Source organism: Simochromis diagramma, unplaced genomic scaffold, assembly GCF_900408965.1.
Source record: "Simochromis diagramma unplaced genomic scaffold, fSimDia1.1 OVJJ01000304.1, whole genome shotgun sequence".
NCBI classification, from domain to species: domain Eukaryota; kingdom Metazoa; phylum Chordata; class Actinopteri; order Cichliformes; family Cichlidae; genus Simochromis; species Simochromis diagramma.
Window position 1 is genome coordinate 2,408,816 of NW_024387030.1, and position 14,609 is coordinate 2,423,424.

Genomic DNA, 14,609 nt, shown 5'->3' on the forward strand with positions numbered 1-14,609 from the left:
TTTTAATTATAATGAATTTCAAATGGTAACAATTGGTGTGTAGGGAGCAAGAGTCTTAATGGCTCGGGAAAACAAACCCTGCAGCTGAATTATGAAGTTGTTCAACTAAACAATTTGTATTAGAGCTTCATAGTTTTGCCTCTTTCATTAAGCTAACTGTTGACTAACTCCTTATAGATTTGTTTATGAAAAACACTCCATGACCAGAATTAGTGCAGCTGGTTCCCCAGAAGATGTTTATTCTTTTGGTGATTAACTCCATTAATATATTTAGTAAAAACAAAGAACTACAAAAGCCCCGCCTTCCACCATGAGTTCAGCACTCTCGTCAGATTAACACTGGTGTGTTTCAGCACTTTGGCTCAGAGTCAATTTCTCTGCCAAAACAGCCTCACATCTTCTTTGTCCGTTTCTTGGGTCTCTGGTCAAAATCGTCAACCATCATGGAGTCGGGCGAATGGGAAGCATAGCTTCCATCAGATCCCACCCCTCCGGGCGAGGGCCCCATTACTCCTCCTGACTCACTCATGGTGGACATGGGCCCACCGTCCTCAAACACATCTCCGCCCAGGACCCCGTGGTGGTGGTGATGGTGGTGGTGATGATGATGGTGAGCCGAAGCTTGGCCTTCCTCGCCGTCCTGTGGCTCCACTTTTACCTGAGGCCACAGAGGGGAGTTGTTTGCCACACCTCCACCTTGGAAATGCATGAAACAAAGACAAATTAGGAGCGAATTGGAATTTTTTTTTAACCACTAAATGGGCAAATGGATTTAGTCACATTTATTTAAATAAACCTGCTGTAGTGAGAAACCTTGTCTTCAAGAGAAAGCTGAAGGAGCATGAGAGAAACCAGTTATGTATAACTTTTAAAACTACAGTCAATGCTTTGAAAACCTTAGTAAATGAAAATTACGACTAAACAGAACAATCATTCGTTAAAGTATATGAATGTGGTTAATTCTATGCTGTCGCAGTTCTATAATATATATTAACTTCTCTTTGTGCTTGAAGTGACAATTAAGATTAATTAAGAATCCCCATTAATTAAGATTAATTTAAGAATTCCCATTACCAAACAAATAACATTGCTACAAACTACTATAAAGTTGCTAATGTTAAAAGGGAGTTCTTCCTCCCCACTATCTCCGAGTGCTTCTTATAGGGACTCATTAGGGTTCTCCCTCAAATATTGTCAAATCTTAGAACTGAGTTAAAGCTTACAGACAACTCTGCAGTTGTAATTGAAAGAGGGTAATGCAACCACTGGGATCAGTAATGACCTGTTGTGGACACAAAGCATTTCAAACACTAAACTACTGAACTTGGAAATGACTACTTATCAGTCCAAGTGGTAGAAAACATTTGATTAGGATGATCTTACCTGAGGTATGAGGAGAATGGTCTCCATCCAGCCCTGAAGCCAGCCTCTCAGCATTGGCACCAAGGACCCCCATTGGCAAAGCCTGGTCCCCGGAGGCCAAGTCAGCCTCAGGCTCCTCACTAACAGGGAAGGGAATGTCACTCATGGCCTCCACCTTGATCTTCGGGGACTTGGAGTCCTCAAGAGCTTTCTCTGGATTTACCAGTCGCTCGTATTCCTCTGATAGATCCTTACTGAGCTGTAGGAATAAGATATTTCTGCGGTAAAGTAGGAGTCTGGATGATGTAACTGTTAAGGGTTTTCTATGAAGTCATTCAGCTCTAATTCAATGTAGAAAAAACATACAGTTAAACAGCCAGAGATATGAAACAGATTAGTATAAGACTTTGGAGGATGACAAATTGATGTTGTCTCATGTATTTATTTTTAATTTCTATTTTCTTTCCAGCCTTACCTGCAGCATGTAGCTGTGATAGTCCTTGATCCTCACTTGCCAGAATCGCTGCAAGGCCAGGACGCTGCCAATTCCCACCTCATGGAACACCTGCTCCACCACATCTGGGAAGGGACTGGCTCCAAGTCGAGCCTCCCTGTCCACTGCCACCCGCAGCAGGCGGGTTAGACGCAGGTAATGCTCGTGGACCAGGTCCGTGAGCGTCTCCAGGACGCTTTCCTGAGCAGATTCGAAGCCAGCATGGGCCAGGACGGTCGCTACAGACTGATACAGTAGCTGCCTACAGGAGGGCCAACTCAGTTCTGTGACCTGTTCGCCTTTACCTCTAAAAACAGAAGAAGGAAGGAGATAAAGAATCATTGTTGACTAAGATTTATATGAGAAATGTGGAATACACAGAAATTTGGGATTTAGAGTCCTTCAGTGTCTAAATCTATTACTTCCTTCTCCCATCAGCTGATCATGATGGGAGGTGGTCATTGATTTCCCATGAAATTCATTTTTACAGATATAGAGGTATTGATTTAGAAAAGAGGACTGCAATCTGAAACTTACTTATAAAAGTCACTTTCAGGGTCGCTGTGACGGAGCTGAAAGGGCTGTCGGGGGGCTTTGCTATCCACAGGTAGCAGGTCATCTGGCATAACAGGTGGGGTGGGAGGGCGTAACGGCAGGTTGGTATCAGCCTCGTCCAGCTTGCTGCCACCCTCGGAGGATGTTGAGCTCTGACCCTGAGATTGGGCTTGGGCTGCTGCCAGAAGACCTCGGAGACGGCGAACGTGCTGGCACAGCTGCACTGTGTGGATGGTGAGGCTGCACGGCTCAGAGGGGATATCAAGCATTGTGGTGGGCCGTGGCCGCTGTGCAGAGGGCTGGTGCAAGGGAGGGTCCTGCATCTCCACGGAGCGAAACTCACGCTGGAGCAAGTCAAAGGAACTGCGACTGGGAGGAGCCCCCGCAGGCCCCGGGATCTCACCCCAGTAACGCATCATGACGACACAAGGACAATATAGACTGCAGTTGAGACTAAAACAGAAAGGGGGTATAGAAAATGTAATTAAGTTTTGAAAACATCAAGGCAACTATTGTTCATATTAATTTGTTTAGTATGAAACTGATTTTGTTTAAAATTCAAGCAATTTTATTCTTTGTTTTCCTGCATTACTGTCTGGTTTGGCTTTAAACCATGCATTAAAATGTGATTATTTCACTGAACAAAGTGTGCAGCTGCCAAAGGAACACACTGAGCTTTGCTGAATCAAAGCTACCCTTTTGTCAGGTATTTAGTTAAGGCAATGAGCCTCTCTTAACATAATTAACAGTAAACCTATAAGTATTTTAGGCTCGCGTAGATTAAACCCTACTGTACAAAATCTTTTGCAGGACCCTCCCTTGCAAAAGATTGTCACGTATTTCTGTTAAAACTCTTGTGATTTAGTTTGCTGGGATTTCAAAGCCTCTTTAGAGAGGGACCAAAACTGTTTTATTTCTCACCCTAACAGAAGTCTGTGAAGCTTCCTGCTATTTCTTGCAATGTTACAAGCATAGGTGTAATTTAAACCCGACTGTAAAATGTAAATAAGGAAAAATAAAGTTAGTTATTTACAAGAAAAACACTTGAACAATTCAATTTACGTTATTATCCTGATCCACTCTGCACCACCAGTATTGCAATTACTTTAAATATTCTGCAAGGCCAATCACCCTCAATAATGTCCAGCTTTCGGGTTGTACTTAAATGCCTCTTGACAAAAGGTCTCTCAATAAAACCAATTCGTTAAATGTATACGACTCCGGTTAATTTTAGAGCAAATTACGCCAAATGTTGATCACAGGCGAACAATTTTTAACAAAGTTGAAGTTGTGACATACTGGTTTTGTGAAAAGCTGAAAACGCTAACACAACATTTAAAAGATCTGTTACAACTACATTGTTATCTCATGATCACTTTTCGTACATTTGACATACTTTAAGGGCAACATTTATGATAAACGAAGACAGCGTGGCTAGCAGCCTCTCCAAACTTAATAACTGATGAAAGAGCGGCAGGATACATGTCTATTCGCTATGCTTTTATATGCCGAAAAGAAGATCAAACTGCATTGGTTCCTTTAAAGTCTGAAGTCTGAAGTCTATGATTAACAAAAACTGATGTTTTTCGAATGACAGAAAAACGCACAAAATGTCTGTTGTCTGGCTGGAGTATAAAGCTGGGTTCCAGGACCTTTGCGGTTTGAGTTACTGATGCCCTCGTTTATTTTAACTCAACGCCGAACTACATATTTTTAATGCATCACGGGCATGTTTATTAATGTAAATGAGATTTAAAAAAAACACATTGCTGTTACCCTGGGATGGAGGAAACGTCTGCTGTTGATTGAATGTCGAAGAAAGCTGAACAGGAAACTAAGGGTTTTCGTCCTTGGAGGAAAATAACTCGGGTAAATAGCTATGTTGAATGTTTAGTTCCACAACAAAACGTTCGTTTTGAATTTCACAAATTAAAAAATATATTCATGTAACGTGGGACTGTTTAAGAATTTATAATATCCGACGGCTTTCCTTCGATTTACATAATTTATCAGATGTAGTTGTAAATTTTTAAAGGTTAAAGTACCCGGTCAAGTTTCAGAGCTGCACCAAATAAACATGGCCGCCTCCCCGCCAGCAGCAGACGTGATGGACACAGGCGACGAAATGAACTCTGTAATGGACTCTAATGAGCGTTTGGCACCAGAAAATGGAGAGGAAGCCGGAGTGAAAGACTCGGGTAAAACTAAACAACCAGAAGCGGAGGAGCCTTTCAAGAAACCGGCTCTTTTTGCGGCGCCTAGCTTCACCGCAAAACGCACCAACGTCACTGCTCCGTCCAAACCCATCACAGAAAATAAAGCTGACGGTGAAGGCAAAACCTCTGAAAAAGGCCAAGAAAAGGACAAAAAGTCCGACAAGGACAAAAAGTCCGAAAAGGACAAAACCAAACCAGAGGCTAAACCTCGAGCGCTCACGACTAAAGCCCCCCAAGTTGGCAAATTACCCCCTCTCCCTTACACAGAGCCTCCCTGGGGTGGCACTGCTTCGGATACCCCGTACGCTCTTGAAATCCTAAAAAATGGCACCATAGTGGATCAGGTGCCATTAGTGGACAAGAGCTACTTTGTGGTTGGACGTTTACCTGTGTGCGATCTCTCCCTGGAGCACCCCTCAATCTCCAGGTACCACGCAGTGATTCAATACCGTGGAGAGGCCGGGGAGGACGCGGGCTGCATGGGAGAAGAGAAGGGCTTCTACATCTACGACTTGAGCAGCACGCACGGCACTGTGGTGAACAAGAACAAGATCCCACCGAAAACTTACATCAGAGTCCGCGTGGGGCACGTGTTGAAGTTTGGAGGAAGCACGAGGCTTTTTATCCTGCAGGTAATGTCTGTTGTGGTGATCAACGATGACAGGGAGGGTCTCTAAAATGTCTTGATTTTAGCTGTTTGACACAGTGCTAATCTTGCCTGGTTGGGATGATCAAGTTCTCTTATGGATTCCTTGCAGCTACACAAAATTGTTTTTCTGTAGAATAAACAAAGGAAATTGTATTATGATTGGCTATGGCATTTGAGCAGCAGATGGGTGCGGCTTCTGTGTGCCTAAGTATAGCTATGGCATCATACAGATTAAAGTGTTGGGGAGAACTGTAATGCCATGTTTAGAGCTTTCAGCTTACACAAATTATCTACACAGGATATATATGACGAAAAATACAAAAAAGACAACAGGTCTGTTTTAATATAGAGGCAATATTCTTCATATGTACCAGCAGTATGATAGTTACTTTAAAAAGGCAGAATGATGTGACTGCTATTTGTCACAATATATAACAATACTTAGTAAGTGGTGTGAAAACACCACTTGTCATACCACCATATGTTACACTACAGGTACCACACACATCAGTTACCGCAAGCATCTTTTGCCGCATCATTGTTTACTTTTAAAAGGTTATATCAGCGTGTATCTGACATGATACAAGAAAGAATTGAGTTGGTTTTTTTATATATTAAGCTGTTAACCCATTAATCATTAAAAATATATTATCCATCATATAAAGCACTCCCAGATTTTGAGTGCAGTTTTTAGCCAGCCTTTTACATCAGGGATGTTTTGGATGCATGAATTTGGAGAAGGCATTCAACTTCATACCTCAGGGCAGTCCTTTGGTCAATGTTTTCGGAGTATGACCCTTTATTATGAGTTATTCAGTCCCTGTACTACTGCATGTACACCTGGTTAGCATTGACTGCACTAAGTTAGACTCATGAGAGTCCCAGGGCTGCACTTTATCAATGATTCTTTCCATAACTCTTATGGACATAATTTTTAAATACAGCCAGAAGGTGGAGGGTGGCTGGTGGCCTGAGAATCACAACTTTCCTTTTGTGAATGATGTCTGCTGGCTTTACCGAGCAGTGAAATCCAGCTTGTGCTGGGTATGATGAGTTCAGTTATCTTGGGGTCTTTCTACACTGGCGAGAGGTGGGATGAGAGAATAGACTGGTGCTGCTCAACATCAAAAAGAGCCAAAAGACGTGTAAACCTGCTCCTATATGTGTGCTTGCTGAGGTGTTTCTGGGCATGTCCATTTGGGAGGAGATTCAGGACAGACTAGAGAGAACATTTCTTTTAACTGGCTTGAAATCCCATGCTGTGTTTCTAGAAGAGCTGGGAGAGAGAAGCTTGTGTGTTATGCAAAGAAAAAGAATCATCTATCAATCAAAATTACAAACATCCAGTACTGGAACTGATTTCTGCTTCATGTACCAGAAAAATGTTTTATGCATGTAAGATTTTCAGTGTCTAAAACGGTGTGAAGGGATATATTTTAAAAAGAGTAACATTTGAGTGTTGAGCTTCGTTTTCTTTTTGCAGGGTCCAGAGTTTGATGAGGAAGACGAGTCTGAACTGACAGTGACAGAGTTGAGGGAAAAAGCTCGCAAACAGAAGGAAGAGCTGGAGAGGAGGATGATGGGAGATGGTTCTGATGAGGAAAAAGAAGAAGAAGAAGAGGAGGATGAAAACAAGGGCGATGGCAAAGTGTCAAATGAAGACTCTGGCTGTTCGTGGGGAATGAGTGAGTGTGTCACTGCTGTTGCTGGATGAAGCTGGAGTGTGTTACATGTCATTTGGTTTGGTACATGATTTCAGTGTTTTGGGTCTTTCTCTTACCTTTCACATTACCTCTGCACAAATCCTCCCTGCAGCCGAAGAAGCAGCTCCAGAGGAAGATGAGAACGAGGAAAACCCCTTTTCAACAGAATTCCACGAAGACCAGGAAGCAGCCTACCTGAAGGACCCCAAGAAGGCTTTGCAGGGCTTTTATGACAGAGAAGGTGAGAAGAAGTATTGCAGGGCATTAAAAGACTGAAATTAAAATCAAGGAAATTAAGGTCTGTACGTATTTGCTGGAAAAAAAAAAAATCAGTTACTCCAAAAGGTCGAGGGTTATTTTGGTCAAGTTGGCCTAAGATAGTTAAAAACCATACATCAAAATGAAGGGTCCAAATTCTTTGTTTTTTATGACCAACAGCTGAAAATCCAAAAGAAACTTTACTGTCTCATGAGATTAAAGAATGGTTAAATACTCTCTGTTGTAGAGGTTAAAGAATATACTAACTAGCAGTTAACTAGAACTCACAGAAAGCAGATTCTGCTTTTTTTTTTCACTGAACTTCTTTGCTTGTCTTCTGTAGGGGAGGAGCTGGAGTTTGAGTATGAGGACAAGAACCACGGCACCTGGCTTTGTAGAATAAAGTAAGGGGAATAAATTATTTTGTTTTTTTCCCAGGCAGGCTGTGAAGTGTTTATCGACCTGTATGTGCTGACTGTTAATTTTTTATTTATTTATTTTTTTAATAAAAACAGGCTGCCGGTGGACGACGCTATGGGTCGTCAGCTGGTTGCAGAGGTGACCCACACAGGAAAGAAGAAAGAAGCTGCAATCCAGTGCTGTCTGGAGGCGTGTCGAATGCTGGAAGCCAGAGGGCTGCTGCGCCAGGAAGCAGGTTTGTGTGCTCAGTCCCGTGTTGAGAGGACTGGAAGTTGTGTTGGAAAATTCAATAAGAGTTTCTGCATCTGATTTTCAGTGTCCCGTAAGCGCAAGAAGAAGAACTGGGAAGACGATGACTACTATGACAGCGATGATGACACCTTCCTGGATAGAACCGGCACAGTGGAGAGGAAAAGGCAGGAACGAATGAAGAAAGCGGGAAAGCTCGAGGAGCGGCCCGAGACCTATGACTCACTGGTAAACATCTGCATAGTTTTATAAATGACAGGAGCGTAAAAACAACAGACAACAGTGAGAGCATCAACTGGGTACTGTCTTTCCGACTGTTTTCTGAAAGTTTTAAGGGCTTCACTGTCTGTAAGGGGACCTATTCTGTAAATTTCCAGCTCCATATTTATATGCTGGGCCATGGTGCCGCCCCTCAGTTCATCCTGTCTAAAACAAACTTTCTTAGCTCCTTGGCTCTCTTTAACCATCTTTCTTATGACTGGCTTCCTTTCACAGACAGAAAAGCAGCAGGTGGGTGGAGCCTGAGGTGCATGCCTAAGAATGCCTAAATGGGATATTCTGTTAGCCAAGAGTAGGAAAATGAGTAGAGAAAACTCTGTATTTAGTCATGTTTAATATCAACATCCAGCACTTGACATTGTTAAAACACTTTACACTTTTGTCTTCGGTTGGTCTGGGATAGCTAGGTCACCTGGTAAAGGACATCCGTTACCAGGCCCCACTACAATCTCCACTTTTTTAGAGAAGCTGCTGCTAAATAACTTGTAAATTACCTGTCACTGTCATTTTGTACATTATCACAAATTTCTAAGCTTCAATTATTCATTGAAGTCCTAAGAGCTTCCAGAGTCTGCTTTGTGCACAATATACTCAAAAATGATACTTGGCCATCAGATAGACGGACATTGTAGACATGTGGTCATGTCCTCCATCATCATGATGTGGCTCATGACCGTGCCAGCTCATGCAGTGCTTCTGTCGTGTCCGGCACCATGACAATTCTGCTTTTCTGTGATGAGACATGAGAAAAATATTAACAGTATTTTGTGAAAGGAAAAAGGTTGCCCATGGTTACTGGCTCATTTAAAAAAAATTCCAGGTTCTCACTATCTTTAGTTTACTCAGGTGTTCTTCCTGTGTTACTGTGGACAATTTATACTGGTCTAGATTTCCACCATCTTTATAGCGCAATTGTTAGGTTATTGTTCAATCACAACAAGAGGAATTCTGGGCTCAGATGTCCTGGTCTGCCTACGCTAGCATCCTCCCACAGTCCAACACGTGTAAGTCAGCTTAAGTGATTATTAGGTAAATAGATCACATGTGTTGAAAATATGCTACATGACTATAGGTGAACAGGTGAAATGTGGCTTATGTTGTCAGTGAGACTAGAAGAGCTTTATCTAAATGTCCCTTTTAATGAAGTTTACTCATGTAGTGTGTCCAGGACTTGTCTGTCCGCAAACCGAGAAGGAGATTTTATACCTGACAGACAAATCAAGAGCATTTAAAGCATCATCAGCCATTAAAACACATCTAAAGAAAGAAGCGATTTTCTGTACGTGTCCGTAACTGTTGATTATTTTTCTGTAGGTGGCCAAACTGGAAGAGGTGGAGAAGGAGTTGGCAGAGACTCAGAAAAAGCTCAGTGCTGGAAAAGGAGGTGAGCTGTGATCACCTGTTCACACTTCTATAGACTTTAAAAGGTCCAGTCTGTAACTTTTCACTCCTATCAGAGTCTTTGACGTCATCGACTGAGGACTCGCTGGAGGCCTTCATGACCGCAGTGAAAAGCGAGGTAGCGATGGACGCGGTGGAGCGCAGGAAGCTTCACGTGCACATGGCCGACTTGCGGAAAGATGCTCAGAGGCTCCGCAAACTGGTTGAACTCACGAGGCCAGCGCAGATGCCCTCCTTGCTGCCCGGGTCAGACAAAGCAGCAGTTTTTAACCTAAAAGTTATCTTATGAACGTGTCAGATTGAAGTTGATATTTTGATCTGTCTTGATTTGATAGCAGCTCAGAGCAGAAGTCGAAAAAGACCCTGCCGATGTTTGGAGCCATGAAGGGAGGGAGCAAATTCAAACTGAAAACTGGTACTATTGGGGTATGTGCTTTTTGACGTGCTTGCATTTCCACTGAAGTTGGTGCTTTTAAGTTGTAACATGCATGATATGAATTCTTCAAATACTCCCCTACCAGCTGTGACTTTTAAATGTATTATATGTAAGACCTGCATTAACTGTGCATCCTTTGTACTCAAGGTTCTGATCAGATAGAAACAAGTTAATATAAGTCAAGGGTTTCCTGCATAAATTGAGCCTTTTAGGGTGACTACATATGAAGTCTGGGTTAATAAAAATGTCTAACATAATAACTGCACAATTACTAAAAAGCTTGATAGCTAGCCAGATGGCGTAGTAGACTTGGGAAAGGCCTTGCGCTGTAGTAAAAATAGATGAAGGATAAAGAAAAGAGCACCAAGCAAGGAGCTCATTGTTGTGCCTGTACTGGACTTTTACTGTGGGCCAGGCTCAAGTTACTCTGCCCATGCAGCAACAGCAAACCATGGGAGGCAAAGGTAACTGTAATAGTGCAGGGTTCTTGTAAGGGATTTCACTTATTTGGTTCTTGTTATTGGTTTTTTTTGGTCACTGCCCTTCTCCTTATTTCCCAAATTGTACATTCTCTCCACGAGAATGAGAGCCAAGCACAGGCGGTGAGGAAGAGACTGTCAGACTTTCTGTCCTTTAGTATCTTAAATAACTGATACAACATGAATAAAAAGGACCAGTGGCTTTAAGAGTCCTCCTTTCACCTTGGCTTTTACAGTACAGCTGTTAGTTACACCTCTTTTATATCTGAAGATAAAAACACTGTTACACAATTGAAAATGACAAACTCCAGTGCATCATTAGGAACTGATACATCCTTCAGCATGGCATTGTGAGAGCGACATCCAGGCCACAGGCAGTAGGATGGAGGATGAAGGAGAGAAGGAGGCACCTCTGCCTGTTTTCCTTGTTTCCATTTCCTGCTTTATTATGATAATTGCTTTTCCTTGTATTGTATGTCACCCTCCCTTAAGTTGTGGCCTTCATCTTCCTACTAACAGAGCTCAGTTGTTTGTTTGTGTGGTTTGTTTTATTTAAATTTTTTGTACTTAATAAAATACTGTGATGCTAATTTTAGGTCATAGCACCCAGCACTAACTGCATTGTCTTTTTTCTCTTGCAGAAGTTGCCTCCTAAGCGGCCTAACCTGCCTGCTGAGCTCTTCAACATGAAAGAACTTCCACCTGATGGGGAAGAAGAAGAAGAGGAGGAGGAAGAAGAAGAAAAAGCACAAGAAGAAGGGGAGGCAGTGGCAGACAAAAGTGAGGATAATGATGAACTACCTGGTAAAGGTATTGCTGAGTCTGGCGCATCGACATCTAAAGAATCGTCTCCCTCTGAGAATAAAAGAGATCAACTCAAAGTCTCAGAACACCTGAAAGGTAAAAGCACAAAAACATGCAGAATACCTTTTTTATGTTCATGCATTTAATTGAAATTTTTCTTTAAGCCACTGGATGGCAGTAAATCTGCAATGCATGCTGCTGTCATACTGTAACGCCTCCTCGTACATATAAACAGATTAAATATGTCGCAGTGAAATGCTTAGATCTCCTTCTTTCATGTTCTATTTTTTGCACTTTAGGTACAAAGTCAAGTAATATCTGTGCCTGTGGCTCGTATTTAAAGTCTTAACAGGATGTGCTGAATCGTGCGTGTCCTCATTATTACACACTTTATTTCTGTTTTCATGCCTTCACGTCAGATCAAAGCCACAAACAGCAGAGGAGGAGCGGGGAGTCTGAAGCAGCGGAGCAGGTTCCCGAGCATAGCAGCAACAAGCCGGCGGCCCTTTTGAGTCCAGGTGTCGTGTTTTATTGCTGTAAAATATTTCTCTGCACTCTCTCTTAGATGTAGTGTTAAATCTTCTTTCCCCACTGGCATTCAGTAAAAAACAAAAAAAGATTACCACAACCTTTATAAAACATAAATGTCCTTTTTCTGAATTTGAACTTTATTGCTAAGACTTTGACATCTGAGTGACCTTTGCAAGAGTCGAGGTGGAGGAATGCAGTGAACAGTACATTTGCAGAATGACTGAAACTAGCCCACTTTCAGTCATTGATCTAATGTACTGTTTATAAGATTGGGGAAACCTGCAGTCAGCTGAGACTGAAGAAGTCACTTGGATGAGTGACGAAACGATTCTCCAACTGAAAACGCTACGTCCAGATGAACAGAATCAACCTTTTGGGATTTACTTACCTAGATGATGAGCATGCATCAAGTACTTGGTGCTCCACCACTAATTTACATTACCTGCATGTCCCCAGAGTCCAAATCCAAAGGTGCCGGCGAGCCAGCGACAGACCCCAGCCCCAAGAAAAAGAAGAGAGTGATGGGCCCCGGCAGGGTAGGCCCATACTCACAGCAGTAAATGTATACCTGTACAGTTTATTGCCACATGAATGCATAAAGCGAATTTCCTCGTCATGTGTCTCCACAGCCTCCTGTGCAGCTGTCAGCACAGTATCCACAAGACGACCCCGATTATTCTGTGTGGGTGCCTCCTGCAGGTAAACCTCCCGAGCTGTGTGACTGACGATCAGCTGATCACTTCCCTGCATCACACTCAATCTTGTTAAGCAGCAGGAACAGTAGCGGTTAGGTTAACCCTGCTGTTGTTTTAAGAGATAGAATTACAGCAGTTCTTTTGACTCGCTGACACCGGCGGGGTTGCATATTTCCTCTGCTGGAATGAAGAAAGGCCCAAATATTTTCCTGACCAAAGGAATCAAACAGGCTTTCATGGTACATTTGCACAGCTGAAATAGCTGCAACATTTTCATTGTTTGCTGAGGAATGCAGATCAAAGTCACAATTAAGGGATAAGATAAGCTTGAATTGCATAAACTTCCAGATTGAGCTTTTATTTTAGGTCAGATTTAACTGCACTGCTCCGATTAGGTTAATGATGAGGTATGCAAACGCATGTGATACTCCTGGTGCCCAGTTTGACAAGAATTTGCTTTTTAGTTTCTATGCGTGAGGAGGATGCAGCACCTTTTGTGTTTACTCGTGTCTTTTCTTCACTTGTAGATCAGACTGGAGATGGACGCACACACCTAAATGACAAGTATGGCTACTGAGGGGGAAACGTAACAGAGCTCTTCTGTTTCTACGCGAGATAATACCTGCAGTACAAAGCCTCCAGTCTCCTTAGCCATGACCATTAACCCCCTCCAGCCCAGCCCAACCACTGTTTAACAACACAGAAGCCTGTAACAGAGCGGGACGGGCTGAGACAGTAATGCTGCACGTTTTTACTTCTCTCTCTAGGAGATTATTCGAAACAGCACACCATTTGGGTTCACATTAAACAAGCAGAGCGGACTCTGGGCAGCCAGTGTGCTGGCACTCTTCCCCACTCATAATAATGGAGTTGGGTAGCACTTGAATTTTTTACTTTTTAAAGAAAAAAATTTAAAGGAAAGGTGGGAAATTTCAATTGAATTCTATAACATCTGAGCAGAAAATATGAGGAGACAGAGCAAGAGCAGCAACTGATCCAAATTCAGCTTTCTAGTCTTTGGCTGCTCCTCTTGCAGTTAAATCCACCTGACATCCAATCTGTATCCCTCCCCTGTTTGGCTTCAGTCGCTTGCTGGCATAACCTTTTTTTTCCTCCTCCAAAGGAGTGTGTGTAGCAGGGAGGGAGAAAGAGGGAGAGCATTGGAGCAGCTTTTCTGACCATCTGGACACTTGGATGGCTTACTGGATGAAACGCAAGCTGATAATGACTCAAGCTAAGTGGAGTGTGTGTGTCTGTATCCATTCAGACACACACACACACAGAGCCCAACCTTCTCAAAGTTTTTTTTTTTTGTAAACAAGATTGCCTTTATGAGCGAGTTAGCGGTTGGTGTGCGTTTGCCCGGAGCAGGATTCCTCGCTTTGCAAAATCCCACTCATTGCTGTTCTCTTGGTTTCCTGCCAGACTTTCCACCCTCTTTCCTGTTGTCTTTGCTCCAAACACAAGTTAATAAACTGTATTTTGTTACATAAATGTATAATAAAATTGTCTGTACATAACCTCAGAGCTACTGTTTGTTTGTTGCTTTAGGATGATCTGAAACTTTCCCTCTCTGGGGCTCCACTTCTCACCGAAGCCGGTTTTGACGTCAGACTTTCTTTTTCTCCCTTTCAAGCTCCCTCTCACACACACAAAGAGCGTTTCTCTGGCCGCGATTGAGTACAAAGAGGCTTCTGGTCTTGGCTGTAGGTCTTTGCAGTGACCTACTAATCAGCCGATGGATTCCTGAAACACAGGGAGACCCTTCTCAGGCACAGTCAGCATGATGAAACATAAGCTTGAGCACAGGAAAAAGTAGCAGATTAGATTAATAAATTCTTGGATTTTCTTTTGTCCTGTCAAACTCTAGAGATCTAAAACCATCATTTTTGAGAAAAGCCCTAGAATCATCAACAAGGATTTCTGCTGAATACAGTGCCTTATGTTTTGTTCGGTGGTGGTGGTTTTATATAAGCAACAACTTCCTGGATTTTGTTTTTGCTGCCAGAGAGCACCTGTCAGATCAGCCTTCAGAACCAGTTAGCACTTCCTTCCTTAGAGGTAAACTGTAGTTTGGGG

The 14,609-nt window shown here is 42.6% G+C and overlaps 2 protein-coding genes across 5 annotated transcripts; one reads left to right on the forward strand and one right to left on the reverse strand.

Moving 5' to 3' along the window:
- Nucleotides 1–138: 138 nt before the first annotated feature.
- Nucleotides 139–5,128, reverse strand: supt7l (SPT7 like, STAGA complex subunit gamma). Of its 3 annotated transcripts, none has more exons than XM_040041519.1 (5): nucleotides 5,014–5,128; nucleotides 2,393–2,863; nucleotides 1,838–2,162; nucleotides 1,384–1,621; nucleotides 139–696 (listed from the first exon to the last, which is right to left on the reverse strand). In XM_040041519.1, exons 2-5 carry the CDS (start codon nucleotides 2,827–2,829, stop codon nucleotides 392–394), a joined length of 1,305 nt encoding a protein of 434 aa, XP_039897453.1. In that variant the 5' UTR covers nucleotides 2,830–2,863; nucleotides 5,014–5,128; the 3' UTR covers nucleotides 139–391. The 3 variants fall into 3 exon arrangements, with proteins under 3 accessions (XP_039897453.1, XP_039897451.1, XP_039897454.1); XM_040041517.1 differs by lacking the exon at nucleotides 5,014–5,128 and adding an exon at nucleotides 4,187–4,329; XM_040041520.1 differs by lacking the exon at nucleotides 5,014–5,128 and adding an exon at nucleotides 4,018–4,172.
- LOC120739659 (solute carrier family 4 member 1 adaptor protein) lies at nucleotides 4,462–14,050 on the forward strand. 2 transcript variants are annotated; one of them, XM_040041515.1, is made up of 14 exons: nucleotides 4,462–5,258; nucleotides 6,759–6,960; nucleotides 7,091–7,219; nucleotides 7,580–7,640; nucleotides 7,752–7,891; nucleotides 7,973–8,133; nucleotides 9,499–9,568; nucleotides 9,642–9,831; nucleotides 9,921–10,011; nucleotides 11,142–11,400; nucleotides 11,724–11,822; nucleotides 12,292–12,371; nucleotides 12,465–12,534; nucleotides 13,058–14,050. In XM_040041515.1, the coding sequence occupies exons 1-14, from the start codon at nucleotides 4,488–4,490 to the stop codon at nucleotides 13,105–13,107; spliced, it is 2,373 nt and encodes a 790-aa protein (XP_039897449.1). In that variant the 5' UTR covers nucleotides 4,462–4,487; the 3' UTR covers nucleotides 13,108–14,050. The 2 variants fall into 2 exon arrangements, with proteins under 2 accessions (XP_039897449.1, XP_039897450.1); XM_040041516.1 differs by having other exon boundaries at nucleotides 9,924–10,011.
- The last annotated feature ends 559 nt before the right edge of the window (nucleotides 14,051–14,609 follow it).

What these genes read in the sequence shown, in the direction of transcription:
- supt7l (XM_040041519.1), bottom strand. Translation starts at nt 2,829, where the DNA reads ATGATGCGTTACTGGGGTGAGATCCCGGGGCCTGCGGGGGCTCCTCCC. An exon ending in ATCACAGCTACATGCTGCAG is followed by an intron (nt 1,622 to 1,837) that starts GTAAGGCTGGAA and finishes TTATTCCTACAG; the next exon opens with CTCAGTAAGGATCTATCAGA. An exon ending in CCATTCTCCTCATACCTCAG is followed by an intron (nt 697 to 1,383) that starts GTAAGATCATCC and finishes TGCATTTCCAAG; the next exon opens with GTGGAGGTGTGGCAAACAAC.
- LOC120739659 (XM_040041515.1), top strand. Translation starts at nt 4,488, where the DNA reads ATGGCCGCCTCCCCGCCAGCAGCAGACGTGATGGACACAGGCGACGAA. An exon ending in TGGCTGTTCGTGGGGAATGA is followed by an intron (nt 6,961 to 7,090) that starts GTGAGTGTGTCA and finishes TCCTCCCTGCAG; the next exon opens with CCGAAGAAGCAGCTCCAGAG. An exon ending in GAGTGATGGGCCCCGGCAGG is followed by an intron (nt 12,372 to 12,464) that starts GTAGGCCCATAC and finishes GTGTCTCCACAG; the next exon opens with CCTCCTGTGCAGCTGTCAGC.